Source organism: Artemia franciscana, chromosome 15, assembly GCF_032884065.1.
Source record: "Artemia franciscana chromosome 15, ASM3288406v1, whole genome shotgun sequence".
NCBI classification, from domain to species: domain Eukaryota; kingdom Metazoa; phylum Arthropoda; class Branchiopoda; order Anostraca; family Artemiidae; genus Artemia; species Artemia franciscana.
The window spans coordinates 35,344,333-35,365,499 of record NC_088877.1 but is presented as its reverse complement, the minus strand read 5'-3'; the positions used below and the strand labels follow the sequence as shown (position 1 = coordinate 35,365,499).

General features: G+C 35.3%; 1 protein-coding gene across 4 annotated transcripts; it reads left to right on the top strand.

Annotated features, from left to right (window-relative positions):
- The first annotated feature begins 6,159 nt into the window (after nucleotides 1-6,159).
- LOC136036406 (uncharacterized) lies at nucleotides 6,160-20,033 on the top strand. Of its 4 annotated transcripts, none has more exons than XM_065718618.1 (3): nucleotides 6,160-6,213; nucleotides 13,913-14,060; nucleotides 18,308-20,033. In XM_065718618.1, exons 1-3 carry the CDS (start codon nucleotides 6,163-6,165, stop codon nucleotides 18,718-18,720), a joined length of 612 nt encoding a protein of 203 aa, XP_065574690.1. In that variant the 5' UTR covers nucleotides 6,160-6,162; the 3' UTR covers nucleotides 18,721-20,033. The 4 variants fall into 4 exon arrangements, with proteins under 4 accessions (XP_065574690.1, XP_065574689.1, XP_065574692.1 ...); XM_065718617.1 differs by having other exon boundaries at nucleotides 18,305-20,033; XM_065718620.1 differs by having other exon boundaries at nucleotides 6,165-6,235.
- Nucleotides 20,034-21,167: the final 1,134 nt, after the last annotated feature.

Below are 21,167 nucleotides of genomic sequence, written 5' to 3'. Positions count from 1 at the left end.
TTTGATGAATTTTATATGTTTAAGGATCATAGATCTGTAGTAAGTGCTACGTAGTTTCAGCTAAGGATATAGTTTCGCATCAGAAATGATATTCCTTCCATAAGGATGTATATCTTGCCAGAAACCATTGTGCCTATCTGACACTTGTTTTTTGAAAATCTGATAGCTGTGCAATTATTCTCTCAGGTTATCCTGTAGTGAGTTTTCATCTGATGAGTATAAAAAGCTGTGGCAGTTGTAGACCTCCTAGTTTTTCTGACATTTGAGAGTAAATTCAATTTTATTTTATATTTTTGCACTTCTATTAAGGGACTTAATTGACTAAAAAGTTGGCTCAATTGTAATTTTTGTTTACCTTGCCCCCACTCCAGTTTATGAGTTCTAAAACCGTTACTGATAAAAATGTGTATTTATTATAAAAGATTACATGTAGCACGCATTTTGAGCTCTTGGCGCTTTTTCCTCCTTGCCACCAACCAAAATTTCCTAGACTTCTTCTCCTAAAAAAAAAATCTAAAAAATGTTATAAAAAATAATAATAATAATAATGTCACAATCAAATATGTTCTAAGACTACACTTGCTATACATGTTTTATCTACACCTTTTCTACTCCTCTTTTGAGCAACGAACATGGTGTGGTGGATGTCGTTCCCGAAATATCTGCTTTTTATTCTCTTTATTTCTTTTTCACTGACTGAAAATCACTCAAGTTTTGGTTTCTTAATTGTTTTGTTTTCTTCTTTTTTTGTGGAAAGTAGTTTCATTCTACGGCTGTGTCGCTTGTGGCACTGGGAACTGTTAAAAGGTCAGTTAAAAATTCTTCTGGCTTTTTCCTCCTTAACTCCTTCAAAGATCCCTAGAGTGCTGCTACTAAGGCTATGAGAGCCTATACTAATCCTAAAACTACACTCGCTATATATGTGTTGTATAGACCTCCTTTACCTCCCGTTTTTTAGCACCGAGGATGGCGTGGTGGAGATCTTTGCCAAACTATATCCTTTGTTTCTTCTTTATTTCTTTTTCGTTGGCTGAAAATCACCCGCGTTTTAGTTTCTATCATTTTGTACGCGATTATATCCTCAGTATTGGTTACTTCTGGTAATTTAACGACGCTTCGTTAGATTAATAGTTGAGAAGTGCCTGAGACTTACTTACTTGCTTAAAAAAGCAATTAAATAAATAAAGTAAATAAAAGACTACTTGCTCCCTTACTCACTGTGAGTCTCTGGAGCTTACGCAGCTCCTCTTAAAGACGGAGGAGAACTTAATAGCTGTTTTCCAAAGAAATTGTCTGCGTATTGTTTTGGGTACCCGTCAAACTGACCGTATTTCAAGCAGTAAGCTGTACGAAAAGTGTTGTCCTATTCCGCTTTCTAAGACTATAATGAGGGAAAGGTTGAGATGTGTAGGACACGTTCTGTATATGAAAGATGACAGACTGTCAATGATCGTATTTTTTCGACTAGTCATCTAGGGCCAAACGAAAAACAGGTAGTCCCTAAATTGGTTGGGGGGGGAGGTTGTAAGCAAGGATTTAAGGGAAGTTGGAACTGTCTGGGAGAGTGTAAAGAGGAAGGGTTCGTTGTAGTAGTATTTGAAGTATTTCACTAAAAGACCAAGAATCACCAAATTCTAAATGGCAAAGCCGGTTTTGCGAAACTAGTACCAGTTTCAAGTCTCACAACTTACCCATACTCTTTTGGCTAGAGTATAAAGTTAGAAAAAAGAGTATAGAGTGACAGTTTGACAAATTTTCTTTGAGCACCAAGCATTCTAAAGTTCAACAATTTATAATAAACTTCAAACTTTTGGTTTTCTGTTTTAAGGTTTTCGAATTACTTTAATCCATTCTCAAAATACATTAAAATATTTGTACCAATTACCAGTTTTTTACATTTTAGGCAGTTTAATAAAATTGAAAGAGCCTCAATTGTTTTGAATACTTATTATTAAAAAAAAAAGTATTATTGAATACTTGATTAAGATAGAGTGGTAGAGAAAATGAAAAAGAACTGAAGCCTACTTTTTTAATTTTTTTCAAATGATTGCTATTGTGCTTAGTTTTTTTCTCTTTTTATTTTTTCCTTTTTTCAGTTTTTTCTTTTTTTAGTTTTTTCTTTTTTTTAGTTTTTTCTTTTTTATTTTTTTTATTTATTTTTTATTTTTAGTTATTTCCTTTTTTATTGTTTTTACTCTTATTTGTTTCTTTTTTTAGTTTTTTTAGTTTTTTCTTTTTTTAGTTTTTTCTTTTTTGGTTTTTTCTCTTTTTTTATGTTTTTTTAAGTTGTTCCTTTATTTTGGTTTTTTTCTTTTTTCTATTTTTTTAGTTTCTTCTTTTTTTAATTTGTATTCTTTTTTAGTTTTTTCTTCTTTTTTTAGTTTTTTACTTTTTTCAGTTTATTTAGTTTGTATCCTTTTTTTCTTTTTAGTTTTTTTTAGTTTTTTACCTTTTTATTTGTTTTCTTCCTTTTTTAGTTTTCTTTTTTCTTCTTTATTTTTTAGTTTTTTCCCCTTTCTTAGTTTTTCTTTTTTCTTAGTTTTTCTGTTTTAGTTTTTTCTTTTTTTCCTTTTTCTTTTTTAGTTTTTTTTTCTCTTTTTTACTTTTTTCTTTTTTATTTATTTTTCTTTTTTAGGTTTTTCTTTTTTCTAGTTTTTTAGCTTTTTCAGTTTTTTTAGTTTTTTCTTTTTTTCTTTTTAGTTTTTTACCTTTTTTTAGTTTTTTTTAGTTTGTTTTCTTTTTTTAGTTTTCTTTTTCTTCTTTATTTTTCAGTTTTTTTCCTTTTTTTATAGAAGGTAGTTTAACAGACGGACAGACAGACAGTACATTTTCATATATACAGATAGGCATGGAAGGTTAGTGCAAGGAACCACGATGTACAACCTTATATATAGATTAAAAAACTGTTATCATGGAATTTTAAAAAATCAGTTCAATTTATTTAAGAATTAATGATGATTCTTTTCTTTTGGTTTTATTATACAGAGCAATATGAATTTCCTGGGAAAAGGGGCACAAGTCCACCAAAGAGGGTTTTATATGTGATTTATAAAATTGAAGTAAAGTTTTCTCATTACAGCCCCACGGCATGGATAGTAGTCTTTTTATTATTCTTATTTTTCTATAGCATTTTTTTTATTATGTTGGTGATGTGAAGGTGGAGACTAAGTTTTTGGACAAGCATAAGACCTAGGTAATTCATTTGATTTTCCTCTGGAATAATTATTCCATTTAGTTAGTCTTGCATTAATATTATTTCGCTTACGGTGGGATTGGATTATTTTTGACTTGGTGGGTGCAATGGGTTAATCAGAATTTTGAGAAAATATTTCAAATGGGAAAAGTAACTTTTGCAACTTTGAATCTGCCATCTCAAAGGTGTTTCCGGTTGCCCATAATATCAGATCACCAGCATAGCTTACATTGCTACGTGGGAACCTCATATCACACAGAAATAGGGAGAAGAGGGGAAGCTTAGGACTGCACCCTGTGGAAGACTTTTGGTTATTGTAGTTTTGGATAAGGAGGCTGAACCTACACAAACAATGAAACTTCGATTTTATATGAAAGATTTTATAAAAGATACTAGTTTTGGGGGTAATCCAAGACTTGCTAATTTAGCTTAAAGGACCTAGTGGCTCACTTTGTCAGATGCCCCTTCAAAGTCTAAAAATGCAGAAAATAGGAAAATTTTTTTTAGATATGGATTCATTTATTGCATTTTTTAACAATGTAAAAGCATCTGTTGAGAAGTGGTGTTTCCTGAAACCAGTTTGAGCATGAGGTATCATATTATTCTTCTCAACGAATCAAATGAATAGATGGGAAATTATTTTATCCATTACTTTTCCCAGCACAGGAGTAATCATTATAGGCCTGTAAGACTCAGGGTCACATTTGGGTTTATCTTTCTTTATTATTGGTAGGAGGGATGAACATTCGTAAATATTGGGGAATGTGGATAGTGCCGATGTGGAATGTGAATAATAGCCAAGGCTATTAGCGTTAGCCCTAATATGTTGCATTGCATTATTCAGTCCACGAATTGAGAATCGACAGGTGATATACTCTGATCCTGGGTGAGGCTGGTACATCGGATTTCTCAAGATTGGGGGGGGGGGGTTGAAGCTGTTATTATTTGATGTTAGCTTATTTGAGAAAAGATTTGCAAACAAGTTTGCGTTTTCATTATCATAATAGGTATTATTACATAGTAGCTCCTACTGGAGTGGGTTGGGGATGTTTTTTTCCACAGATATGGCTTATGAGTCTATGTAGAACTGGCTCACGTGTTTCTCTGGAAAGACTATTAGCAAAAGAATTCCAGTAATTATATTTAGCATTTATTAAAGTCCCCTTGAGATTAGCATCTGCTTGTAATTCACTTAAATAAGTAGCAGGGGACGGTTTTTATGGCACTTGGTATTTACCAAGTGGCATATGGCGATCGTAATTTCTGTCTGTCTGGCGGTCCCAGTTTTGCTAGTTCAGGCACTTCTAGATAGGCTAGGACCGTGGAAGTTGATAAGCGTATCAGGGACCGGATAAGATTAAATTAGAAATAGTCGCTCCCCAGATTCGACCATCTGGGGGGTGGGGGGGTGGAAATACGGTTAATTCAGAGAAATTAGAACAAATGAGGCATTTATAGCTCATTTGCTAGGATTTCCAGTGCTTAAGCGAGTTTGGTGCTTCTGGACGTGGTAGGACGATGAAAATTGGGAGACGTATCAGAGACCTGCACAAATTGACTTGATAACAGTTGTTTCCCCGATTCGACCATCTGGGGGGGGGCTTGAGGGAGGGGAAATTGTGAAAAATAAGGTATGTTTATCTCACTAATGGGTAATCGTATTTTATTCAAATTTGATATATAGAAAGATGTTAAGTCTCAGATACTCCATTTTCTATTCGGGTCGAATCCGAGCACATTGAGGGTTGGAGGGGGAAACGGAAATCTTGGGAAACGCTTAAAGTGGATAGATCGGGATGAAACTTGATGGAAAGAATAATAACAAGTTCTAGAAACATTATTCACATAACTGGACCGGATCAGATCTCTTTAGGGTAGTTGGGGGGATTGCTAGTTCTTTGGCGAGTTCGAGAATAAGCACAAGCTCTCTTTGAGGGAGTTGGGGGGGGGGGGGTCCAGTGCTTTGGCGAGTTCGGTGCTTCTGGACGCGCTAGGACGATGAAAATTGGCAGGCGTGTCAGGGACCTGCATAAATTGACTTCATAACAGTCATTTTCCCCGATTCGACCATTTGGCGGGCTGAAGGCTCTTCCGACCTCGTTAAAAGTGCCATATGAGCTCTTGGCTCTTGTTTTAGGTATGCTCTCCTAGCTGCCTTATATGTTTTCCAGTTATTTTGGCACTCATTTGTCTACCATGCTTTAGGAGCGTGTTTGGGGATTCTTTCCCTGAGTTTTGTCTTGGGGATTAGCTGTATTTATTAGTATGGCTAGGCCACTTACTGTGGATGAAGGGTGACACATTGCCGAAGATTGGCCTTTTTGGCCAACCGTCTGGGGCTACACGGAAAGCAGGTCGTCCTCGTCTGGGGTGGGAGGATGTCATAAATGACGGTTTAAAGGAAGTTTGAACCTCCTGGGAGGGTGTAAAGAGGGAGGCTTTGAATAGGTTAGGTTGGAGCAGGAGCATGCGTAGCTATGTTGGCTTCAGGCGCCTTGGTGCTGCAGTTAGTTATTAATAGTAGTAGTATTTGTTAGTATGGATGCCAAAACTTCACCATGTGTGTCAGCTGCTAGAAGTGAAATATATGATTCCTGAGTGAGACTTAAAATTTCATCATTAAGGTTGTTTTTGAACATAGTCCAACTTGCTTTAGTGTTAATATATTTTGGGATATGTGGCAGAATTTTTGCTGGTTCGTTTAATGAAGAAACTATGGCAAAGTGGTCCAAACAAAGGTTATCGATTTTCTTCGTATAAATTTTATTAAAAAAATTTGTTGACACAAATTGTACGTCAATTGTGAAAAATTTGCCACTTTTGGGGTTAAAACACGTAAGAGATCTGAAGCGCATCTTACACTTAGACCTCCCGAGCTGTTCCTTCTAAAATTCATACATAGCTTCAATTTACACTGACATCTAATATATTTAGGGCTTCATCCATTTTATTCATATAGAAACGTGAACATGCAAAACACTATACGCTTACCTTGTATTATAATTTATTCAACTGTTGTTGTAAGTTTTGTCTGAACTATAGGTCAGTTTAGGGGTAATACGTTTTTTTCGAATTAGGAAAAAACTCATTATCATGAATTCTACTATATTCTTATGTTGTACCCCTGTCATCTACCCAGGTTAATTAGTTTTCATAAGCTCAAAAAATTTGTAGCCTTGTTGGTCTATTGGCTATGCTACTTAGTGAACTTGATCTTAAGAAGGGAGTGACTGCTCTAGAGCCTTAATGATTCCTAGAATCATCTTTGTTGTCAGCACAATATACCTGCTCTTTTGAAGGAGATAGGCCTTCTATGATAAAACAAATGTAGCCTAGAAGGAAATGGGCTACTATCATAATACAAGAGTTGGGGATGAAGGTGTGGAATAGCAGCTCTTAAGAAAGAAACATGTTAGGGCAAAAAAGGTACACTTTTTTGTTACTTATTTTATGTTCGTTTTGTTTTTATTCACATTTTGACAATTAAACTCCAGCCCAACCCTCACCAAGAGGTCTCATGTAGCCCTAGGCTATGTACAAAGCCTAAGTTAATAGCAGATGAAAATTGATATAAAATCCATAACTTTAGGAAAAATAGGGAAAGGTGACTCATTGCTGCTTACTGAACATAATAACATAAGAATTCCATTCTTTTTTGGATTTCTTGCTATCTCAGAAAGGGGTTAGGTTAGGAAAATGAAACTTTCAGGGATGGGTCTACAGGCTAAAGTATATACTGGGAGGGTATTTTAGAGTACCCACTCAGCTCCTTCTCCCTCTAGAGCCCTGAAATTTGCCTACATGACAGGTCTATGCATATTGAAATTTTGACAATACAACATTTTACCTTAATTTTCAGTTACAGTAAAAATTTGTTGGCTGAAAATACCAGTGCTTGCACTATCCCCAAGTTTTTGGGGATTTTCCCAAAAACTTCTATCTTCTCAAAAAAATAATCAGATCCCCAAAAATCCTCTTTTGTTCATTTTTGCTGCCTCTAGTGATTGATCATTAGTGACTTCTCACCCCCTAGTAACAATCACTTTCATTTAACTTGACATAATTTTTCACTACTTTCTAAAGTTTTGTCTCAATTATTTACTACACATCCAAAACCAGACATAGATTGTTGAATTACTGACCTTTCTTCCTGTGCTTGTACAATCATAATAAGATTGTACCATTTCATTAAAGATTTTCTTGTTGCCTGTGGTAAAGAATTTCATTTGAACAAGTTTACATCCAGTGTAATTATGTGCATCAATGCCAAAAAGGATTATTTTGGACAGCTGTACCATGGGTTTTAATTTTGTTTTCTTTTGCTATTCTGTTTAATTTTTAAAGATCTGAAAATATAAGAGAGTAAAATTAAATATATGTTGATTTTGAATGAAAATTGAGTAGTTGTGGGCATCAAGCCATGGCTAATTGGAGAAAAAGCCAAGACAAATAGTCTAATTGAGTGACAGGCAAATCTGGCCAAAGCCAAAAATTATTTTAAATTGAAAAGGGACATTTTATATGACCATTGTAAAAGCAAATTGTGGCATCTATGTAGAAATGAGGTCTGGAGGAGATTTTATGATACATTTAGATATATTTTCATTATTAAGCTATAAGTTAGATGAACATACAACTTGAGGCCTTTTTAGCTCTTTCAAAATATAACCATCCTTTTACTCAGAAATTAAATGGACCCTTTAAGATGATACCTTTTTCTTGGATTTTTTTGCAATTTAGTTTGAGTCTGATTTTCTTTTACTCTAGGTTTTAGACATAATATATTAATCTCAAATACATAATAATTGAATGTGTGATAGATTAAAGAAATGGGTCTTTTTCCAGGAATCTTCACCATTTAAAAATCTTTTGAATTTTGTTCCATTTGGTATGTAAAAATTAATTACTTTTCTTTTTTCCTTGAGAATTATATTTTGCATATAACCTTTCATCTTCAAATGTAGTCTCCTCCTCCTCTTTCCCTTCCATTGCAATTCTGGTGCCCCCCCTGCAATATTTTTGGCCAGCGCTCATGCTTGACTAAGTGGCTCAACTGCAGTTTAGGATGTTTTTATGGTCTAGGAAAGCTGTTAAGTAAGTGAATAAAATTTTACCAAATAGACATTTTTTTCAAATTTGGGCATTGGAAATATGTTTAAGTAGTAATGGCTACTTCCACAACTTTTAATGCTTGAGCAATTATTAACCCTGTATGAAGGCTAATCCTGGGATAAAAACAAAAGAATTAAAAAAAATGTAGAAGATTTGAACTTGCCATTCAAAACTTTTCCTAAATATAATCTTCTTACCATTACAGATTGCAGCCCCTCCTCCTCTTTGCTATTAATGAGGCAAAATTAAGCTATAGGTTATATTCAAATTCAGGGAATAGGTGATTAAAACAGAAGCAACCCCAAAACATGATTCATAGACCAGAGCTTGCGTTTTGGGTGTCAGTTAATAAATTCCAAAATGGCGTGATATATAGAATATGCGGCAGTGTGACAGTGTTATACATATTTGCGAGATACTTTCAGCATAAGAGGAGTCTGTTGGCAATGATAGACCCATACAAGGTGTTGAGTTTTTTCTTGACGTGTTTGACAAGCAGTAGACAAGTTTCATTAATGTTACAGTCTATGGGTAAACCCAGATACATGATGTGAGATGAAACGGTAATTAACTTGCTACCCAGCAGGAGGTGTTCAGACTGAGAAGGACTATCATTGAAAAAAAGAACTGCAGATTTAGAAGTATTGAAAGCCAGGCCAATTTTTTGGTTCTCATCATGCAGGATCAAGAAATGTGATTGCAGACCCCTAATAGACCAACTTAGATTTAATAGATTGTCCACATATGTAAGTAGCAACACATTTATATTCTTGGAGATACATGAAACATTTACTCATGCCTGAGCATTTAAAACACTGTTATTGTACAAATTTGGGGATAATAGTGAACCCTGGCATACACCTTTCTTTACTGGAACAACCACTGATGTGATATGGTTACCTATTTTTATACACGCTTTTAAATGGCAATACATATTGTACAGTACACTAGTGACATGGAGGTTTACACCTTGCTGGTAAGTGGCTAAAAGGGCCTGAGTGTGAATTGACAAATCAAATGCTCTACTCACATCAAAAGCACCAATCACTATAAGGTCACCAGATTCGTGAGAATCTGCTAGAATAGCGGCAAGACTGAAGAGAGCATGAGCAGAACCCAGACCCGGTTGGAAACCAAACTGGTGGTCAGGCATTTGGCACGAATATTGAATTTCTTTTGAGACTAAGATCTCTAGAACTTTACACAGTACTGGAGCAACAGTAATTGGCCTGTACGAAGAGCATTGGTCTGTTGGTTTCCCTTTTTTAAGGATGGGCAAAAGCAAACCAACACAAAAAGAGTCAGGCACTATACCAGTGGTGAAAATAATCTGGAATAGCAGCATCAGATATTCAATAAGCATAGTAGTACTGTGTAGCAGATTTAGCGCACACAGTTTGTCTACACCACAGGAATGTTTCTTCTTCAGCTTTAAAATAGCTTCATGTACACTTCCATAAGTAACAACAAAATCAGGGACACACTGGCTGGATAATACTGATTCTAGCTGGTTTGCGAAGGGATTAGACGTATTTGGGTCAGGGCACTGAATTCATTGGAAAAGTACAATTCCCAATCTTTTTCGCTAATCGAATCATGGGGTTTTCCGGCGACTGGTTTGCTCAACTGGGCTTTCCAGATTAGTTTCGGGTCACTTACGATTTTGGAGGAGTACTCTTTTTTTAATTTGGTACGATGAGCTTTCAGTTGCTTGTCAAATATTCGTTTCGTCCATAAACAGACAGAGTTAACAGGACCGGATTTGGGCCTATCACAATCTTGCCAGATTCTAAACCAAAACTTAGCATCGTTGCAACACTTAACTAGGGCTGGATTTTCCGAGAATTTCTGTTTTCATTTTAACCTTTCTAGTAGGAACTGCTTTTTTTTTTTAGCTAAGAGAAGTGAGTGTGTAATCTTGGCACAAAATATATTGATGAGTACTCTTGCATCCATGGGATCAAAATTCGAATTCACTTGGAGTAAATGGAAGGGGATTTGTATATTTACAAGAAGTGACTTCAGCACCTGATGATAAAAAGTAGAATTAATTTAATCCAATTCACTTACTACTTTCCCCTTGTTGTTGGGTTGCCCTCAGGCCATGGTAATGTTTTCTGGTTCAAACAGTCAAGAAGGCCATTGAACTTGCAATTCATCTCGTTGACAGTGGACACTACACAAGCAGCAATCTCTTCATTGCAGGCCGGAACTTCTTGGGGCTCAAAAATAACGAACTCAGGAAGCTGTCGCTTTTCTTTGGCACAGCGAGCGAACGTCTTTGCAATGTCCATCAAGTTATCCTCGTCCTTTACGTGTTTTATTAAACGTTCCCCCTAATTCCGACTTGCAATAGATAATCTCTTTTGCTTCTAAAATCACTTCACGGCTGAAAAACTCGAGTCCTTGCCTAGTAAAAACATTTGTTTTCACACCTGCTGTCATAGCTCTTGAGATAAAATTCAGTACTGCATTCTGCACTAGGTTATCACCCATTTTACTGGTGGTTTCCTTATGAGAAAAGTAAGAGAAGTGTTGAGGGTTGGTTACCTTGTCCCCGCAATTTAAGGGGCACACCCCACGGGTACCACGGCTCTTGCTACCAACCCACTCACCCCCCTTCTGCTTACCTTTCTCTCCCCACCTCTATCGCAGCGTGATTGCCTTTAAATATCGGAATTCCTAATTATATTCACTGCTTGATAGCTAATTGAAGTGTCTAATTTCTTGCTAAAAACTAGTCAGACAGGTTTCGTAGATTTTGACACCTTGATAAACCGTCAGAACAAAGGAACATCATCATGAAGCTCTGGATCATAAAATATCAAACCTAGTAGTATTAATGATTCCAAAGCTTTGGCGATATTGACACATAGAGCCAATATGACAACAAGACTTCAGTCTCTTTTAGATGAATAATATAAGTTTCTTATTTTTGACAAACAGACTGAGCTTTGGACGCAGTGTTTAACCTGCACAAACGCTAATCCAATCACTTATAATGCTTCACTTGGAACTAACTTTACCAACTCAAATCAACCTAAGGAGTTCTCAAATCTCGAAGACAAAAATAGTCTGGCATCTAGAATTGTTAGCTCATAAGCAAAATTTGCTAGATAACACTGCCAAAAAGTCCAAAGCAGATCAGATTATGTATAGAAACCATAGAATGGGGCTAATCTGTGGTCAGAGAGCCTATCAACAGCTTAAAGTGGATCGTGGTTCCCAGATCCAATATAAAGGCGATATAACTCTTGATATTTTGAAAGGCCTTCCTATAGGTGAACTGAACCATAGTCGCATTTTTGTCGCAAGTCATAGTCCTGTTTTCGCCAAACCTATTGACTCCCTACTACAAAGGTGCCTTATTACATTACAAATTTACCTGCTACAAAACAGCCACCACCATTTGCTATTATTGCCAACAAAATGACGCCTAATAGGCAAACATTCCAGATTGTTAGCATTATTCCTTTCCTTACTGGACGTCTTGATTCTTTTGTTTTGGACTTGCCAGTCGTTAGTGGGTATATAGGATTAGACATCACACACGCTCTGCTTGAAGCTTTAAAGCATCTTTATATGATGGTAGAAGATATCAAGCAGCAGCTTGTAAGTGGCGCAATGGATGGAAAATGTTTCATGCTTCATGTGCTCACTCCTCTTTTGATGCTTTTTAGTTCCATGATTCTTCCTGGTATAAATTTAACTGAGATCCAGCGCATTGCGGTGAATTGGCTGAAGGAGATGCCTGTAATTCTTCACATTTGGTCACAGTCTTTCCAATAAGACTCTCACTGGTGAATCGATTAATTCTTTGAAAAATCCAGTCGATTTGGAGTTGAGTAACGTGGAATTAAAGTACCAGTGGGACGCCACACCCCAGCGCACCCACTAATTGTGTCACCCCATCAATTCAACAGTGAGGTGTTCTGCAGGAGCATGCAGTCCACCTTATCTTGCGGTAAATGCGATTTAAGGTAATAAGCTATGTTACCAAGTATCATTCGCTTCAAGCATACTTCCAAGTACAAGCGCGGAAAAATGTTGAGTGTTGACTGGATACTTTGGAGCATCCAGTCGGCTTTGGCTGGATTGTGCGGAAAAGAGAATTACGACCTGTGCATTCAGATATATCACCAGCATCACCGCTCCTTCTCTCAGTGCTTCACTGTAATTGCAAGAGCGAGTGTTTGCTGCTGCGATGTTCTTGCAAAAAGTATGACTTAAATTGTACCTAGGCTTGTGGCAATTGTAAATGAACGAGCTGTTCTAACTGCGAAACAGTGGGTGATGGAAATCTTGAAGACAATGGTAGTGAAGAAGAAGACCAAATTTTTGAATAGTTTTGCGAAGCTTTAAACCCCAAGCAATTCTTTCGACTTTAAACATTTAGTTTCATGGTCATCAGCAAAACAAAAGATTGTAGAAATGACATATCTAATCACATTCGCTGGTATTTACTCAATTTTAAATTTTTTGCCTCAACCTAAAAAAAACTCGAATTTGTGAAAGAGCTAGAGCGGTAAAGTTTTCGAATTCAGAATCAGCACATATTTTTGGGTTGGGTAGTGAAAGATTCATTTGTATAGCAATTTGTTTCAGGTTTTCACATTTTTTTCACAATTCTCTAGAATATCTCCCCCAACCTCACTCTCTCAAAGCTTTTAGCCCGAAACAATTTTTTTTGGCTTCAAACGCTTGGCTTAACGTTCATCAGCAAAAAAGAGCATAGAAATGACATGTCTAACCACATTTGTTGGTATTTAACTCAATCAACAGTTTTTCCTCAACTTCAAATTTTACACCAAAAAACTCAAATTTGTGAAAGAGGAATAGCGGTAAACTTTTCGGATTCGGAATAAGCACATATTTTTGGGTCGGGTAGTGGATTTTTTTGGTCAGGAATCATTTGTATAGCAATTTGTTTCAGGTTGACCTTTTTTTTCACAATTTTCCTACACTATAGAGTACCTTTGATAAAAGGGTATAAATATAATTATGGAACATGATATTTAGGCCTATTATATGGCTTGGCACTGAATCAGTTTACAATGTTAATTGTAATTCAGAAAGCTATTTATATTTCTAACTGCAAACTATAGTAAGTTACATTTGTTACTGTTCTACAAATTTTACATATAAAAAATACTTTTTGCTCAATGCAAAACCGTCAAAACACAAGTTATGCTGCTAAAGTATTGGCAGCCTTAGAACTTTTTGAATATCTACTGGTGACATCCTCTTTCTACTGCAGAGCTGATTAAAATGGACTTCAGAGTTTGAAGTCACTAATTGTGAACATAGGACTAACACTTCAATAACAGCATCCTAAAACTATAGGCACATGATTCTTATAACGGAGCACTTGGGTTTAAATATCACAAGTGCTTGCACATTTCACCGTAATTTAAAGAAAAATTATAAGGCGGGTTCATGCAACAGAATAGGGGGAGGGGTAGGCTGTCCCTTGTGTACCTTGTAGAAAAGTATGCTGAAGATGTTAAACATAATCCTTACCATATTTGTTGACTTTCTTTTAATGTGATACCACTTTTATTAAATTACTTCTGTTTTTTTTTTAAATTTGTCAAATTACTCTTTCAGTGGCTTTTACTGCAAACCACAATGGGAGCATTCCTCTTGACAGTTCTAGCCATAATGGTGATTGGCTGTTCAGCAGATATTTTAGAGGCATCAAACATAGAAAGTCAAAACATAACTGATATAGTATCTGAACCACCAGATATTTTGTGTGAGTATTATGCATATTTCTGTTTTTAGTTCAAATAAAGGGATTGCAGATCATATCCCCAAGATATTGCTGTAGAGTATCTACTGGAAAGTATATATGCCTATACAGCTGAGTTGGTGGAGTTTTGAGTTCCAGTTAGGCTAATTTTTTAGATAGTGTCTTCTTTTCTCCCCTTGTGACCTCAAATTTATTTGAATAAAATATAGCTTATTAAGTAAATTATGGATGCATGAATTTATTGCCTATCATAAATGTAAAATACAACACTGACGGAGTATAAAAAAAGAAAACGGAACAAAACAAATAAATTCTGACAAATACAAACCAAACCAAAAAAAAGAATAGCTGCAAGAAAAAAAAATACCAGTAAGGGCAATTATATGTAAGAATACACTCATTTTCAACGAAGGACAATTTCAGAGGAGCTTTCACCAATAATCTGCCTCCAATATCTCTCATTTCTTTACTCCACTGCACATCTAGGATGTCATCCGCATAGTTAGTTAGTGAAACATCAATACCTTTAAATATACATGTGGTTAGAACATTCTGTTGTGGCACAATGACAGTATTATTAAACAAAAGCGGAGAAGTAACAGAGCCCTGTCTACTACCCTTTTCTTACTGGAATTGAAGGAGTGAGTTCCACTGTACTAGGTGAGATGGTGACCTTAATTCTGGTATTTAGCTTTTTATACATATTTTGTATCGATTTGATGACAGAAATATTAACTCCACACTTATAAGCAGTCAAAAAGATATGCGGATGTATACCCGTGTCGAAAGCTCTAGATACGTCTAACCCTACAAAATATAATACCTCATTATTTTCATTTGCAAGTAGAAGTAAATTAGCAATCAAATGGTAAGCATGGTCGCGGCCTACTCCTTTCTTGAAGTCGAATAGGTTATCCGGTATATAACACTTATCAGATATCTCGGCAATAAGTAGTAACTCAACAACTTTTCACAGTACCGGTGACACTGTAATTGGTCTGAAAGGAGAACACTGGTCCGAGGGCTTTCCCCTTTTTAATACCGGGGTTATTACTTCAGTAATGAACAGATCAGGAATTATACCACAACAGAGTATAATCTGAAAGAGTCAGATGCTCAATCAGGAGAGGGGACCCACACCTTAGATGCTTTGCACAGTGGCAAATCATATTGATTTGATAATGATGGGTCTGGCTCGGAAAATTCACTTTTAAAGTAACCATACCACTGGTCACTATAATTGTTACAGCATTATAAACTTTTGAATTATCTGTTCTGGGCACTTTCCATACGAAATTAGGTTCACTTGTGGCTTTACTTGATAGTTCAGCTACTTATTTAGCCTGGTGTCACCTAAGCGCACTCGCGAAACGTTGCTTTGTTTTCAGATGAATTCCATCTACCAAACTTTGCCCTGGCATACCACACTCCTTCACTCATTTCTCGTTTAACTCAACACTCATTCGACTTAACTCCAGCTTAACTCACCCCATCTATTTCAATCCACATTCAGCTTAAGCCCACTCATCTCGACTTTCGTTTCTCTCAACCAGCATGCAAATCCGCCCTCTTTCAACTCAACCCAATTTAACCCAATTTTCAATTTAACTTTCATTCTACCCAACACCACGCGATTCAGTCCCCGTTTAGCTCAATTTCGATTTAGCTCAAGAAGCAACGAGGTTAGGGTTACCATACTTCTAAGTTCCAAGACATACTCTATAAAAATTTTTGCCGTAAATAAATTGCTCTGAATACAATAGAAACATTCTACTAATTATGTTTCTTTTGATTCCATTCTTTAATTTCTTTTTGAAAATTGTTTAATTAATTTCAATTGGTTAATTAATGAAAGTCAATTATTAGGCTATTTATTTTAATTTAATTAATAGCGCTTTCGTGTTTTTGGTTTAGCTAAAAAAAAAAAAACAGTATTGCTTTAAAGCACTTTTAAACAAAATAAAAGCAAAACTTTAGCGGTACAACTTGAGTGAGAGGGAGGGGTTCAGCTTGTATATTGAGTGTTGGGAGGGGGATATAAAAGATCTGCTGACAAAATCGTCTATCGTGCTGACAAATGCTGACACATAAACTAAACTAAACTAAAAACATAAATTAAACTAAAGTTCCAAGGTTTTGGCACTGCGTACTGACACCTTGGAATTTTTTAGGGGAGGTCCCTTTTTAATTGCTCCCCTGGCGAGAGAGTGGGCAGTTTCCCTCCTACTCAGGATAATTTCTTCTCATTTTAAAGCTTAATTACTAATTAATTTTATTCAAAAAGTTTGAGATCATAAGTGGAATAGCCAAGGCCCAGGGTGTTTTTTCACAGTTGAAAAAAGGTTTGCAAGAATAGGAAGATAAGTCTGCGAAGCAAGATTAGAATATTGGAACCTACAGTGACGACTGAAAAACGCAAAACATGATTAGAAATTTTAAATGAAATTTTAAATCATTAAAAGCAGTTGCTTGAATCTCATCATATTTTCAAGGAAACCCTGTGTCTCTGGTATTCTTAACTTCGTACATTTGCCAGAATATTCCCTAAAATGAGTTTTAACGCTGAGAAATTGTTCGAGAACTTTTTTTTATCGAAATTTGTTAGACATGATTAAGAAAAATATCAAGCCATCAATTTGGCTAGATTATGACGGAAATCAAAACCTGGCAGATATTTTGGCTCATTGTTCCATGCTGGTTCTCTGTGCTTAGTTTAAACAAAGAAATTCTAAAAAAATAACATGATAAAAACTAAAATTTACTAATTATAAGTTACAAATTTACATGATAACATCAACTGCGTTATTTTGTAGATATTTTAGGGTCTTAGTGTCGTTTTGGTGTCTGAGGCCGAATAAGTCAAACTTCTTTTTTTCTTTTCTTGTTTTTGTACTTCTTTTCTTCTTATTTGACTTGAATCGCTTTTGTTAATGTTGTACAGTGTTTAGTTTCTTACAGGCTATAGACTCTAGGCATTGTTGCAATGTGAACATTTGTTCATAAATAAAACCAACTATTATTATTAAATTTATGGCTGTATTCCACATTGCAAATTGTATTAATTTTAAATTCACTACAGATGCTACTTGAAGTGATATCCACCGCGAACGGTTGGGAAGTAAATAATGGCTTATTAGGTTTGTAAGGGTATAATCTTCACGATTTACATTTGTGTTCATTGCTTTTTCAATATAATTTAGTCTAATAATAATTTCAATATATTTAAACTGATATTAACAGTAATGTTGATAATGGTGCAAAGTTACTTCACCCAAGATGCTCCTTAACTATCTTTAGTAGAAGTTATTCAAAAAGTAGATTCAAAGTGGCTTTACTGTTGCTTCAGGTACTATAAAGCATCAGCTGGAACGAAATAGGTTACTTTTTCGTAGCTATTTGCTACTTTTTGTTGAACCTGAAATGTAGTCACCTCTCAAATTCATCAAATTAAATGCCATAATTTTTGCAAATATAGATTATGAAAAATTTCCGACTTTGGATTAGTTTACATTTAATTTTCAAATGTAAGGGTGGCAAATTAGGATAAGAAAAGGACAATTCTATAAGTTAAAGCTCTAGAAAATGGTCAAATCACACATTAGTACTTACTGAGAAAACTGAATCATTATTATTCTGCTATGTGAAGTTTTAATTGTGTCATAAGTTATGTGTCAAATTTGACGAATTGAACGATTGGCACTGTATTTGAGAGTCATCTGTTATGAAAAAATTTCCCTCTTTAGAGGAAATTTTCCTCCCAGATTTATTTTTAAAATTTAAGGATGACAAATTTAAATAAGAAAAATACGCAATCATACTGCGAAAGTCTTTGGAAAATGATGAAATTACACATTTGGAGAAATGAAACTATTGTTATTCACTCATGTAAAACTTTAAAATGTGACGAATTGAAGGATTAGCCATGCATATAGTATGTTCTGTGGGTTTTCAATGAATAGTTGATCAAACCGGGACTGCAATTTCCAATTAATATTTCTGAGAAAATATCCTTGTTATAATCCATACTTTAGCCAGAAATATATTATAATGATCAATCACGTCAGGTGATGCTGATCTCTAAATAATAGGCTTGTAAAAATTAAATTTGCCTGAAAAAAATCTGTCCAATGGGGTAAAAATTGCCAAAACTTGGCAAAATGAAAAAAAAATTTTGTGTATTTGGTCTAGTTTAATCCAAGAGAACCTGGCAACCGTGCCTATTATAATCAATTTGATAAATTTTTCAGCAGCTGGGAGAGGAAAAGCAAGTAAAGAAGTTATTCCGCGCAAAGGCGTGGCTCCAATTTCTGAGGAAATGGTAGACTTACCAGTACCATTGATGGCTAATTCCACAGAGGAAGGTAGAAAATCATCATCCCCTAGAAAGGGGGCCCCTAAAGAGGAACTGTCGAAACCACGCAAAGGAGTGGAAACTTTTGCAGCGACTCGAAATGATCATCGTAAACCGTACGAAGCAACTGATTCGGAAGGTTTAGAGGATAGTCGAAGTGGTCTCGTTGCGCTATCTGTGGGGTTGTGTATAGGGCTTTTGGTGTTATGTGTTTTTCTAGTTTTAACAGTGAGAAATATGCGAAAGTCCTGGAATAGACAACAGTATAGACGTGTTGACTTTTTGATAGACGATTTTGATGGAGATATTTGAGTGACTGTCAACATCGTAAGAGCTATGATAAATGTTTTCCTGGGGGTTACAAAGTACCTATTGATTTCTTCCGAAAGCCTAGAATCGTCAAGTGCTTTTATGATTGAGGAGCTTGAACCCATCTTTGTTGACAATTATTGGTATTCTATGTCAATCTTACTGCTGCCCTGATGCCAACGTTGTTTGTATCTGCTAACGTTTGATACCAACGTTGTGTATCTATGCTGTTTTTTTTTTTCGCGAAAAAAACTCTGCTGTCAACTTTATAAACTTCTCATTGGATTAGAATTTCAAACAGAGTGAAATCCTATATGAACATTTTAAAAATAAGATTTTAACCAAGAAGAAATATTTTTATATGTTTTTTTGGCAGAAAATAATATAGGTATTTGTCAACAGAGTGGCGCTAAGATTGAATGGGAATAGGGCTAATTTAAATGTGATATTATGGTGTTTTATTTTATTATTCAAAATAATTCGCAACTTAACATTGCTACTTCTGAAAGTATCGTTATTTCTATTGGTCATATTTTGCTTCTTTGATTTTCTTGTTTGTAATTAATTGTAATTTATTGATCATTGTCAGATTTATGTTTTTAACGAGAAGAATGTATTGTAACTTCATTTTGTTTCTGAAATATTATTGTTTTATAATTGATTTGATTATCCCGATTATTGTCAGATTTCTGTCTGTGATGAGGGGAATGTATGAAAAATGCTGTATAATGCTGATGCTTGTTAAAAAAAAATTGTTGGAAGAAAAATAATCAGTTCTATGCTGTTTTCTTGAAGAAATTCAAATATATCGAAATGCCTAAACTTTCCAGAGCTACTCTACTCCCAGTTTTTTTTCTGTTCTTTTTTTCTCAAAATCCAGTTTTTTTGCAGTTTTTTTCTTTCAAAATACACGGTTTTAGGTATTTTATATTCAGAATAAAATTTAGGTTGTGTGAGCAGAATAGAAAAAAAAATGATGAATAAGTAAGTAAATGAATAAAAAAAGAAAAATCAATGACAGATCACTAAACGAGATCATATTTGGGGAAGGGGAAACTACACCTAGTCTTGGTGGTTATCGTCAAACCAAACTCAAATAATGTGGCTTTTCTCTTTTTGCCTAGTCTTTTTCAAGGGGGAAGGGCTGTTCCTTAGTTCCACCTGTGGTTGAAATTGTAACAAAACCATATTAAAACCTTCGTCTGCTATTTACCTGCTATGATTTATAGCTCTGCTTAGTTTATACGTATATTTTAGAAAACGGTTATGTGATATATTAACTTTGTATTATATTAATAAAATGAGTTTATTTTAGAGTTGTTCAAGGAATTAAGGCTTTGTTGAAAATTACAATCGACATGAATGCTGTTTAACTCGATATATACCAATGGTACAATAAGCATCGGGAGCCAACCCCGCTAAATCTCATGATTTCTGCGTTAATTTCTTCTCAATAATTTTCTCATAATATAATTTCTCATATTTTCTCATAATTTCCCCATGTTTTCTCAATAATTGACTGAGCTACATCGGATTACTTGAGTTCTTCTTAGTCTATTAGAACTTATTCGATGTCCAGTAGAGACTGTTTAGCCCTTTTCTCTGTCTGAATGTGGAGTGTTAAATCTGCTAGATGTTTCTGCAATTTCTTTTTTTTTTTACTAGCTCCTTAGAGTCATGTAATTGAGCTAGCCTAGTCTGTATTTCAGGCTCAGTACTCATTGTGACGATGTGAGTCTGGCTTTTAACCGAGAGTTGTAGGAAATAAGTAAGCATGATTTTGATAGCTGGGAAATTTGTTCTGGGATAGTCCAGCGTGGAGATGATGCACTAGGCATCACCTCCTGCTACATCACTCTGATGCACTCACTCTAGTGATGCATCACCTAGTGCATCACTCTGATGCACTAGGCGTCAGAGGATGCGGTATATAGAACATATGGGTTTTTCAGTAGAAAATATTTAGCCCTCTTCCGTTCCTCCGTCTCACTGTGTAGTATTAATCTATTAGCGGTTACTAAAATACAAGCCCCCTCCTCCATGGAGCAAAGTTCTGTGTAAATGCTTGAGCTCCATGTTCTCTTATTAATTGACAGCACTGCATCGGAATACTTGAATTCTTTTTCTTGTGTTGTTACGGTCATTCAATAGAAACTATTTTAGCCCCCCTGCTTCTTCTCCGTCTTAATGTGGAGTGTCGATCTATTAGAGGTTACTGCAGTTTATATGTGATGTAGCAGCTCCTTGTATCCAAGGCTCTGAAGTATACCGATGTATACTTCATGTTCAGTGGTCTTCGTGAGGGTGTGGCCAGTCAGACTTTTAACTAAGAATGGTTGTTTGATGGCGGTTGAGAGACTAATCTATTAGCTAGCTAATCTACAAGTTTTCAAGTTTCAACTGTTGAAGGATTTGAACTTGTTTCTGCTTCTAGTCTGACAAGCTGAATT